Raw genomic sequence first — 12,085 nt, 5'->3', positions numbered from 1 at the left:
AAATTAGCAAATATATTTCAATAGCGATACTAAAAACTCTTTCTATTTACCTACTTATAATTTTGAAATATATGTATGTGTATGTGTTTTCTATTATATAAGCAAGGAAACATAGATCTGTCTTTTTAATATGTTCTTCATTCACGTGAATGATAAAAAAACTCAAATCAGACACTTAAGGGTGATTACCTTTCAATAGAACTAACAATATTTAGGTAAGACAACAATACTTGTGTAATTTGCATTGGATAATTAATATTTGTAGTTATCTAATATTTGGAGGTTGAATTGATGTAATTTATATTTTATTAAGTTAATTTAATTAAAATTAAAATTAAATTTTAATTTATATTATATTTTATAGTTTTTATAATTTTATTTATATTTTATTTTAAAAATTTTATAAAATATGTGCATTTTAAAAAATTTGCATGTATCTTTTAAATAATTATCCAACAAATAATAGAATGAATAATAGATTGAAATTTTTTTATTAGGGATTAGACAACGGTAACCACTCTAGAAATCATTAATTTATTGACAATACATTTTTTAACATTTTAAATGCAGAAAAAATAATTTTTATGATGTTTTTTAATATATTTAAAAATATTGCTTCACTTCTAAGTGAAGATTGCAATCATTTATATTTGCACATTTTTCTTTTTCTTTGAAGATATAAGGCACACTTTTAATTGGAAAGAAATTGAGGGTTGACTGTGTTAGAAATTAAGGTTGTCAGAAAATTCTATGATGGTGCTGAATTGAAAATTCATTAATAGAATGTTGATCAATTCTGGTAAACATTTGAAACCAAAACATTCCTTACCAAATGATTCATGAGTTGAAAATTTGTTGTGTATATGATTCATGCTATATATGAAAACTCCTCAGATCATATCATCCTCATCAACGAAATTAGTCTCTCAACCATTAAATTGAGGAAAAAGAATGACTTCATGAATTAAAAAAATCAAATCACAGAAATGAAGATTTTGTAAACTAAAAGGAAAATCTGCTTCAATATTCTCAACAGAAGTTCTGTTTTAGAAAAGCCTTCAAAGTAGGAAGAAAAGAACAAAAATACTGAGAAACACAATTCCTGTTCTAAACTGCAGCTAAGGGTCAATCAACACTTGCACTAATTACCATTGGCTTTGATTTGTTATGCCTCCTAAAGATAGTTAATTAATCATCTAAAATTTACCTAAACATAGCAATCTCTAAGTTTAAACAGGTCTGACATGTTTTTTACTGCAAGAAAATCAAAAGAAATTTGAGCTTTTAGGAACCAATGAACCTAGTGGCCATAACTTAGTTCCACTATAAATACTAGCACAGGTTCACTCTCCACACATATCTAAACCAAATTCTAAAGTTCTTTTTTATTAGGATGGAGCTGTTGTGGAAAACTCATATGAGGGTACACTTAAGACCCTTTTTCTTCCTTCTTACTCTATCTACTTGAACCAATATTCTCATATTCTGTTTCTTAATATATGCACTACTTTAGTGCATATACTTGTTGCTTCTGCAAGAAAACCACCCTCTCAGCAAGATAACACCATTTTCTAACAAGCCATTTTCATGGATGTATGTTTTTTGCAGATGATTAGAACAGTTTTTGCTCTCCTTTTGATTGCACTATTAAGTTCAGAGAGAGTAGAGAGCAGAAAAGCCAAAGTTGTGACCACTTCCTTAGAGTACAACGCTATCAACTGCAGAGCTCATAGTGCTTCATTGACTGATTTTGGTGGTGTTGGGGATGGAAAAACATCCAACACAAAGGCATTTCAATCAGCAATAAGTCAGCTGAGTCAGTATGCTTCTGAAGGAGGTTCTCAACTCTATGTTCCTGCAGGAAAATGGCTCACCGGTAGCTTCAGTCTCACCAGTCACTTCACCCTCTATCTGGACAAAGATGCCGTTCTCCTTGCTTCTCAGGTATATCCCATTTTCTACTCCTTCTTGGTCACACTTTAACAATAAGCATGAGGTTTTAAGGCATTATGAGTGTTCATTTTGTGCTTTCTGAAAACACTTTCAAAATCCATCATTTCAATTAGAGCTTCAACATTAAAACAGTCCTTCACAATTTTCATCACTCACATGAGTACTGTCCAGCTTTCGGATTTCAAAGCCTTATTACTGCTCACAAGCCTTTGAAAGTACAAAGAGCCAAAACCTTTTTCTGATTCCTTTTCTACTGACTCTGGTTTTAGAAAGACTGTTACTGTACCAATCAGTTGGCTTCATAAACATTATTTAATAGGGAATAAGGGGTTCACGTGAGTAACAAATAAGGAGAGATGTCCAATAAATGAAACTGCAAAGAATGTGTCACAAGATTCCCCACTTTCTACCAAGCATATGAGATGACAACATTAGTCTTAAATAACTCAACTACACACAAAAGTTCCCACTATATACTGACACTTTTGGTCTATTCTTACATTCAGACAAAAACTTTAAGAGTGCCTTACACACTTGTCTTGTGTTATCTAGGAAAAAGGTTCCAAGTGTTACACATTTTTGGCACTTTCATGTGTCCTACTGCTAACTCTTTTTTACTGAACTAATGAAATGATTTAGGATATTACTGAATGGCCTGTGCTTGAACCACTCCCTTCATACGGCAGAGGAAGAGACGCACCAGCAGGAAGATTCACAAGCCTCATATTTGGAACAAACCTCACTGATGTTATTGTCACAGGTAAGGAGGCCAAAAAATCATTTTTATGTATCTAAAGGGTTTTACTTCTAATAACCAAAATCTGTTTCATGTATTTATTTATAACTGTATAGAAATTAATATGATGTGATGATAAAGTAGATGCTTGTGTACATATATTTTACACACATCCCTATAGATATCAATTAAACTCTTCATATTAACTATAGATTATGTTCTTAATTCATATTGTTAATACATCGACTGTTTTTAGTCTTTTATCTTATTATTATCGCAGATAAATTGTATCAATCATGATCCTTTTTTGTTAACAGGAGAAAATGGCACCATAGATGGTCAGGGTGAGTTTTGGTGGCAGCAATTTCACAGAAAAAAGTTGAAGTACACTCGTCCATACCTGATTGAATTGATGTTCTCAGACAATATTCAAATCTCAAATTTAACACTCCTCAATTCCCCATCATGGAATGTTCATCCAGTTTATAGCAGGTAATGCCATTTTATTTTGTTCCAGTTTTGCAGAAAAAAAATGTCCTTACATATATAATATAGTCACTGCTGCAGTTACTCTCTAACTACCTTTTACCTCCAATGTTATAACACATGTTTTTCAATACCATGCAGCAACATTATTGTGCAAGGCATCACCATTTTTGCTCCTGTCACATCTCCAAACACTGATGGCATCAACCCAGGTTGGTAGTTCATTCATGATAAACTGTGTATAGAAGAAGCAGAGAACAGTAAAGCATGGTTTGAATTGATTAAAAAGTTTGTTCAAACCCTTTTTCTGTGTTATGATTTTTGTTATCAGATTCTTGCACAAATGTAAGAATTGAAGATTGCTACATAGTTTCTGGGGATGACTGTGTGGCTGTGAAGAGTGGATGGGATGAGTATGGCATAAAATTTGGGTGGCCAACAAAACAGCTAGTGATAAGAAGGTTAACATGCATTTCACCATACAGTGCAACCATTGCCTTGGGAAGTGAGATGTCAGGTGGTATACAAGATGTGAGAGCTGAGGACATCACAGCCATCCAAACTGAATCAGGGGTAAGAATCAAGACAGCAGTGGGAAGAGGAGGTTTTGTGAAGGACATATATGTGAAGAGAATGACCTTGCATACTATGAAATGGGCATTTAAGATGACTGGTGACTATAACTCTCATGCTGATAGCCACTATGACCCTAATGCCTTGCCTGAGATAAAAAACATCAACTACAGAGATGTTGTGGCTGATAATGTAACCATAGCTGCTAGGTTTCAAGGAATCTCCAATGATCCATTTACAGGAATCTGCATTGCCAATGTGACTCTAAGGATGGCAGCTAAGGCCAAAAAGCAGCCTTGGACCTGCACAGATATTGAAGGGATGACAAGTGGGGTGAATCCTCCACCTTGTGGTTTGTTACCTGATCAGGGGCCAGAGAAGATCACAGCATGTGATTTTCCAGCAGATAGTCTTCCTATTGACATGCTGGAACTCAAGAAATGTAGTACCAGCATGACATATGTTGGAGATAAGTGGTTGTTTTAGGAATAGTCTTTCTCACATAATCAAGAAAACACTTCTCAAGTTAAGAGATGGATGGTGTTCAAATTATAGAAATGAAAGGGTTTTCTTTCCTTGATGATGCTGTAAGTTTCAGGGTTAACATTAATCAAAATTTGCTTGTTAAAGTCCTTCTATGAGAATCTAAAACCCATTTTCAAACAGTAACAAACGGTTTGGATGAAACATTCAAACAATGCTGCTTGGCTTCAGATTAATACAATTATCCAAGAATATCAAATAATTATAAAATGAAAGACAACCTAAAAAAATCTCAGTATATCAAGTATGTTAATACTTCTGCGGAGAACTGACAACATATGATTATATCACAGATTCTCAATAAATGGTTGATATAACAGATTATATTATTATATCACAGATTCTCTCCATATAAATTCCTTGATATCTTCTTCAGTGAAAGATGGTTGCTCAAAATCAAAACTGAAAGGTCTAATGCGAACAGTTTCCTGCTTAAAATCTTGCAGTGGTTCCAACTTGCAAACAGCTTCTTCAACTGCAAATCATCATAAGTGACGTACGAATTAATAAAAGTATAGACAAAAGGAAAAACCAGCTACTAAAGTTGATTATGACAGATAAATTGTGAAGAAGCAAAAGATTCTACACCTAATGCTCAACCTGTTACAAGCTGTTAGCGGACTCTGGATTGCAGTTAGATGACCAATATGTGAATAGTATTCTATTAAGTGGGATAGTCTCATGTTGTGTTTGGACCCAGAATAATTCATTTATTTAGAGTTTTTAAATATTTTTTAAAGTAAAATGACTTGGATGAAAAAATTTAAAGAAAATTAAAATTGAATTTAAAAAAAAAAGTATTTCAAATAACTAAAATAATATATTTTAAAATTTATTAAAAAAACAAAAATAATTGAAATTCGACCTTGTGAAATTATTTATTAGTCAATATGAAAAAAAAAATCCATCTCGATAGTAGATTAATGTTAATCTTAAGCTCAAACCAAATATCCTTGCATCTAACCTAGATGAACATTATGAGGTCAGATCGACTTAGTTTAACTTTCAATTAAACTAACTCATATTTATTTATGATAAAAAATGATTCGTCTAAAATCTCAATTAAAAATGACAAGTTGACTAATAGAGAAAATTAAAATGAATTTACTCATTATAAATGAATTTACTCATTATCCAACTAATAGAAAAATTAGAAGATAAATATTCAATTTAAAAATATATAAATTTTGACTACTCATTATATCAAACAAAATTAAAAAAAATCAAAATTTATAGAGAACTCAAAAACTTAACTTAGTATATTGAATGACAAAATATATCATTTTATATTAATTATGTTTAACCATTGTAAAAAATATATAATTGATTTATTTTAAATAAATATATAAAATTAATTTGAACCACACCTAGAGAAAGAGAGATGAGAAAGGCACATGATTTTGGCATTAAATTTGCCAGAAACATAAGAGTTCAAGATGGTTGTTTTGAACAATGTCAGAACCATTAAATTCAACAGTCAGTGGAAGTCAGGGGGTAGGGGTAAGGGTTACAGGTGTGTAGCTGATTGGTCGATCGGTATTTTACAGTAGTATATAAGAAATTTCTTCAAACGTCGAGCCACTTTCTGCATGCACCTCTTCTCTTCAAATTTCTAAGTTTCTCCTCTTTCTCTCTACAATTCTCTTTCTTCTCTCTACAAATTCTCACTTCCTCCTTCTTCTGATCATCATCTAGGTTGTGTGTGAGTTCTTCCTTAGTGGCAAGAAGTTCTTTTCCATCAATCTAGTTGCTGTGTGAAGTGGATAAGTAAACTCATTCATTTTTTTAAGTTTCGGTATTTTCTGGAACATGCAAGCATTGTGCAGCTTGCATGTGTTCTTCATCTCTCTCTGAACCTGTTTATGTTTTGATCCTCTGGTTGGTCCCTTTTCACCAATCGGAATTGTAGTGGGTTGCTTTAGAAGTGGTTGCTGGTTAGTTAAAGCGGTGGAAGCTTAGGAAGTGCCTAGTTTATTCAAGGTAAGGGAAGCTAGTGATTTAATTATATTTTTTTGTGTTTGGAATTGATGTGTGTACGCTTGCATGTATGAATAATGGTAAGTTTGATTGAATTGTATTCAAATTCTGTGTTTGGCGGAGACATGTGAACTGGGTTGGAGTTTTCTATTGTAGAACGTTCAGTCAGTTCTGTTTGGGAAGAGAGCATGTGAAAATGTGAGTGGTGAGCAGTGTGTAATAGGTTCAGTGGAATAGGTTTAAAATAAATTAGAAATCAAGTTTGGAGGTTTTAGAAATTAAGAAAAATATCTTGTTTTGGTTTAAGGAGTATTATTCAGAGTTTTGTTTTGTTGACCGTTCCGCGATGTTACATACTTAGTCATTAACTGGGTTCGGTCTATTAGAGGTATTATTTATTTATGACCGTTCGGTCTAATCACAATGTTCTAATATTAAACTAGTGTTCGGTCTGAATAGAGTATCCAATAATCTCTAAGTACTTAACCTAGTATAGTGTTTGGTATAGGTTTTTAAGAGTTTCGGTTTGAGCTATGAGTGTGTGGTTTAAACTCTTCGGGTTGGGTTAAGTTCCTACTAGTTGGTTTCTATGGTGGTCGGTCAATAATAGTGTTCGGTTAGTTTCTTCTGTTTTGTCTCTTATGAACCGTTCGGTTCTCTCGGTTGGGTAATGTGAAGGTGTTTGGTCTCCAACGTTCACATGTTCTCTTTATTCTGTGAATGAAAATATAATTGATGAATGATAGATTATGTTAAATATGAGAATGTTGGACTTTTGAATACTGTGGAAGAGAATTACAAGGCGGAATGTCTCGTGTATGGTTATTGAATTGTAAAGTATGAATATGGGTATGCTAAGCTGGCGTTCATTCTGAAATTCTATGAATATCATTCTCACATAGAGAGGTATATCATTTGTGGTCCTACCACCTCAGGGTGTCGAGGTAGGTATTATGGGATTAACCTTGAGTAGTAGCTTGATTGGTGTCAACTGTTACACTACCACAAGTGCAAGGACAAATGTAGCTACATATTCATACAATCCGGATGGTCAAGTCATAGTGTTCGATTTTGATATATATATATATATATATATATATATATATGAATAGTGGTGTTCTGTTTGTATGTGATTAATTGTATTCAGTGTTTGCATGATGTACCGTTCGGTTTCATAAGTATTGAACTTGCATGAATTGTGTATATGTGTTTATAATTAAATTACATTAGCTTACCCTACTTTCTTGTTTTGTCTTGTTTTGTCCGTCCGATTATCTTTCCTGTGGATGTAAGTAGAAGGCGAATTGGTCTATCTTATTATTATATATGATTAATCTATGATATAGTATTATATTATATTTTGAGATGTTACAATCGTATGTGCTATAAGTCTAGGAAAAGAGGCCAAAACTCACTTACTATTTGGCATGTGTTAGTACTAAAATGAATTACCATGTGACAAAAATAATTGCAAACCAATATATCTTTTACGATTGATTAAGAATATCCTAAATTATTCAAAAACTAAATATTAAGAATAATCCATTGATTAAAAATAATTAACAGCATAAAATTTAGTAAGTTTTTTAAGTTATATCAGTATAGTTTAATTTTTTTCATATTAAAAACATGTTAAAAATAAATTTAATCTTATAAAATCATAATATACTATTGTTAATCATTGTACATAAACTATAATATTATAATTATGCAAAACAACAAACAAAAGTAATTTAAACAGTAGTTTCATCTATTTGTATTTAAGAACACTTAATCACCACGTCGGCATGTAAAGAGTGTTTTTATTGTAAAAAACACAATATCCTCTGCCAAAAACAATCATCTAGAATAAAGTTCGCATGGTTGATAAAATTCTTGGAAATATATTTAACACAGCTTTATGTTCAAGTATCAAGTTAAAATGCTCCAGCAAAAAAGTTGCCTCAAGTAACTTAATTTCAACCAGAAATTAAAAACATGAGAAAAAAATAAGCAAATGTTGAAGAGGCTGTTGCAAGACCAAGATGTTCACAAGATCCATAGCATGCATGTGGCTTGGTTTATTCGCTAGGAGAATTTGACTAGATTACTTCTCCATTTTCGATTCATAAAAGATCATCTTGGACAAATCTTGGTCTCTGCTCTCTTCAGCTTGCAGAGCTCTCCCAGATTATCTTTAGAGAATGCTATCAATTTATTAAAGAGGTCCAAATCTTTGATTTCTCTACCACCTGATATTCTGAGGAGCTTATCGAGCGTGATGAAACTTGGTCCCCAATGCCTTCAACACAGCATGAAAAGCAACTCAATTTTCACATATCTCAACAAGTAATGCAGAGCAGTAAATTCTTTTCCCAACTTACATAATTGTAAGAAGTTCTGAGTTAGGTGACAGGAGATCAGAATTAGATGTGGCACCTTGATTTGAAGGTAAAGTGACTGATCCGATAGTTTCAAAATATCAGATGATAAAGATATACAATATAATAAATAACACGCAATACTCCAGAATTAAATACCGACGATCAAGTCCTGAATAACCAAAATAAATTTAAAAGAGAGCGTACACAAAGAAGTAGAGACCAAGAGAAACCAATCTAAGAAATAGTAAGTTGCACGCACAATGTAGAAATAGCTCACCAAATAGAACGCCCGTGTTCAAGAACAGAGAGTCGAAGCTCATAACTCAATCTGAGACTTCTTGTCTTTCGTATGTATCACCAGTTCTTTATCTGCCTCTGACATTTAAACATTCTGAATGTGTACTACCATGCTACAGATTATATTACATGATGCAATCACAAATATAATAATCTGACAATAGCCCTCACACAATTACTTCATTTTAAGCTTCTTAAATCACACGGATTTCATTAATCAATGAAGAGAAAGAATTAAAGGGCAGCAAATTACAACTTCTATGAGCAGAAGTAACTTCATATATATTTCAGTATTTAACATTACACATTTCATCACAAATATACATTTCAGAACAATAACACAGGCACATAATCTACTAATCATTCTAACATCCATACAATAAGCTAGGCATGATTGAGCATAGTCAGTCATAAAACAGAAAACCAAAAACCTAGACCCATCTGTGTGTACCAGAGTTAGTTTGCAACACGTTCAATTGACTATCTCTGCATTTCCGTTACACCGACGTTGCTGTGAATGACAGTAGCACCCGACCTCAGATTTGATAGCAAGGCATCACGACCGGTCAAAACCACTTGGAAAAAGCTATCAACTTCCTTTGCAAGAAGATCTAGTCCCTGCGAAAGATTCCCCGATGATCTACCTAATTGCCCAACAATCTCCGGAAGCAATTTCATCTCAGTGGGATCTACAACACCCCGGATAATAGGATACAATTCCTTTAAAGAGGAATCAACAGATTCCAACTCATTCAACACAGCAAATCTTCCACACGAAAACCTAACTCTAATTTCCTCATTTACAAGATTTTGCAACCTTTTAAAGGTCGGAGCCCAAGAATATACATCGGCCACGTCCAAGTCCAACATATTCTTTGTAGACCCTGAAAAGGCTGCAGCAAACACACTGCATACAAATACTGTGAGAACCTTGACTCCATACATAGCTTGCACCAAAACCTTTCCTTTTGCAGACTTTTTAACCTTAGGAAGATCAAGTGACCCCAGAAGACCATCCAAAATGCTTCCACATTTCTCAATCCTAGGGTTTCCTGAACTAATATGCTGCTTCCAACCATCAAATGAAGAACATGCCCGATCATACTGCTCTGAAGAGGAGGAACCTAAATTGTGCAACGCACACTGAAGTAAAAGTTGACCCTGACTCATTCGTGATAATTCGGAGCTGAATGCATTGCATATATCCAGCAACTTCATGCTAATGTCAAAGTACACATCTATCCATTTCGCATCCCAATCATTAACAGGAAGCTCAAGCTCTGTTGTGAGGGTTTTAATGTCACTGTGACTCTCGCAGAGTAACCGCATCGCCAAAGTCATCCAAGACAAACTAAGGATCTCATCCTTGCTCTCGGGAATAAGCCTTGTCAGCCTCTCTTCAAAAGTTGCTTCGAAAGCTTGTAATACTAACAAAAGCTGATGAGAAACTTTAGAGCCTTTAGGGGATATCATCCTAAAAGGATTTCCAAAAGGGAAGAATGATCGGTTTGCATCCTGGGCACGACTCATTTTGAACTTTTACTGTGACACAAAGGATTGGAAGTAAGATAAGACATTAATGAAAAAATAAATAAATATCTATCAAGAATCAGTCTGACAAAAAGCAGTACACAACGTGTTATTTATCCAATAAGTTTAGTATTTCTGCGCCTGAATAGTATGTTTTGATTATAAAATGGTATTAAAAAGGAAAAAGGAAGAGGTCAGTTACAATTATTTTTATATGATAACACTGGCACGGTTAATGTCACAAAAACTACCCTCCATTAGCCACTGCAAAACACCGTTTCCTTCTCTTCCCCCTTCTACTAAGACCATTATTGTGATAAGTATTTACTTTGCTTTAAATTTCGGACTCTAAAAGGTGCGAGATAAATTTGACAAAATAATCCCAAATATTTATTGCTGGTAAGGCAGTCAAAGTAAAAAAGTACCGAAAATTGAAGAAACAAAATTCCTAGATCAGAAATACCATCTTGAAAAGAACTCGTAAGGGAATCAGAAACTAACAGTCGAAAACTAATGTATCCCTACAAAAGCAAACGAGACCAGACAGAAATAGAGAAATTAACAAAGTCTGTGACCAATCAAAATTATACCTTCTTCTACACTTCAATTTCCCAAAATTTTAGCTCGCAAATTAAAATTCTCATCCCCCTTTTCCCAAATCAAGAAAGCTAAAAATTTCACACAATATCTACCCATCAATCCCTCAACACACGTCAGGTATATAGCCATACCAATAAATCCCAAAGGGAAAACGTTGTTATTTTCAATTAAAACAAAAAAAGTTACAAAAAAAAAAAACAAGTAAATCGTCTGAACCTCACCGGACACAATAGATCGAGGAACTAGGGAAAAAATCAACGCGGAGAACTTTACCGATTCTAAATATTTTCAACTAGAAGACGCAAAAATGGGTAGGGGGATTCTCTTCCAAGAGATTTACACAAAATTAAAAGATCGAAACTTTGATTGAGAAATATGTTAAGAGAGAGGATCAGAGGGTGAGAGAAAAAAACCTCGGAAAGGATCGGATCGGAAAAGAGGAGTAGGGTTGGGTTGTTGATTTGGGTTTGCTCCTTCGATAGGGTTTGTGCGTGTGTGAATCGATATTTGTTGGTGGTAGATGGGGAAGGGAGGTGATGATAGAGCTACCGCGTTTGGCATCAAATTATCTGAAAGTGTATACGTGTTATCATATTGTTGGTAACTTGGCCATCTTTTCTTAAGAGACGTTTATATTGACCGAAGAGCGATAATTTTCCAATGAAAGCGTGTGGGATTCTTTCTTCAATTTCTTTGGTATGACTATTTAATATTTTACATCTTTCAAAAAAGCTATTTTAAGAGAGAAAACCTTAGTTTGATAAAGAGGTTAGTAACAACATAGGAAATAACTATTTTTAGTTGAGTTAAAGCTTTTATTATGTGATTCAATAAATGTTAAAGAAGTGTAAGTTTTCGTTTTACAATTTTAATCCAACGGTTCTCTTACATTGTCAGTACCACACTCAAATATTAAGGAAAAAAGGTTTTTTTTATTTATTTGTTGTAACGCGTACATAGTTACGTGTTATAATATTTCTTTTATTATTAACCAATAAATATTACGTGTTATAATTTGTGATTCAAC

The 12,085-nt window shown here is 33.4% G+C and overlaps 2 protein-coding genes across 9 annotated transcripts; one reads left to right on the top strand and one right to left on the bottom strand.

Annotated features, from left to right (window-relative positions):
- Window positions 1–1,313: 1,313 nt before the first annotated feature.
- LOC108327704 (probable polygalacturonase) lies at window positions 1,314–4,328 on the top strand. The gene is made up of 6 exons (XM_017561393.2): window positions 1,314–1,423; window positions 1,609–1,944; window positions 2,593–2,713; window positions 3,007–3,181; window positions 3,317–3,387; window positions 3,507–4,328. The coding sequence occupies exons 1-6, from the start codon at window positions 1,394–1,396 to the stop codon at window positions 4,232–4,234; spliced, it is 1,461 nt and encodes a 486-aa protein (XP_017416882.1). The 5' UTR covers window positions 1,314–1,393; the 3' UTR covers window positions 4,235–4,328.
- Window positions 4,329–8,112: 3,784 nt separating this feature from the next.
- LOC108329362 (protein BPS1, chloroplastic) lies at window positions 8,113–11,630 on the bottom strand. Of its 8 annotated transcripts, none has more exons than XR_008246794.1 (5): window positions 11,472–11,630; window positions 9,380–10,470; window positions 8,909–9,041; window positions 8,632–8,707; window positions 8,113–8,549 (listed from the first exon to the last, which is right to left on the bottom strand). XR_008246794.1 is itself a non-coding variant. In XM_052872415.1 (3 exons), the coding sequence occupies exon 2, from the start codon at window positions 10,456–10,458 to the stop codon at window positions 9,409–9,411; it is 1,050 nt and encodes a 349-aa protein (XP_052728375.1). In that variant the 5' UTR covers window positions 10,459–10,470; window positions 11,472–11,630; the 3' UTR covers window positions 8,113–8,549; window positions 9,380–9,408. The 8 variants fall into 8 exon arrangements, 3 of the variants coding, with proteins under 3 accessions (XP_052728375.1, XP_052728374.1, XP_017419024.1); XR_008246795.1 differs by having other exon boundaries at window positions 8,632–8,800; window positions 8,909–9,006; XR_008246793.1 differs by having other exon boundaries at window positions 8,909–9,006.
- Window positions 11,631–12,085: the final 455 nt, after the last annotated feature.

Source organism: Vigna angularis, chromosome 2, assembly GCF_016808095.1.
Source record: "Vigna angularis cultivar LongXiaoDou No.4 chromosome 2, ASM1680809v1, whole genome shotgun sequence".
Taxonomy (NCBI): domain Eukaryota; kingdom Viridiplantae; phylum Streptophyta; class Magnoliopsida; order Fabales; family Fabaceae; genus Vigna; species Vigna angularis.
This window is presented reverse-complemented; position numbering and strand designations above follow the sequence as displayed.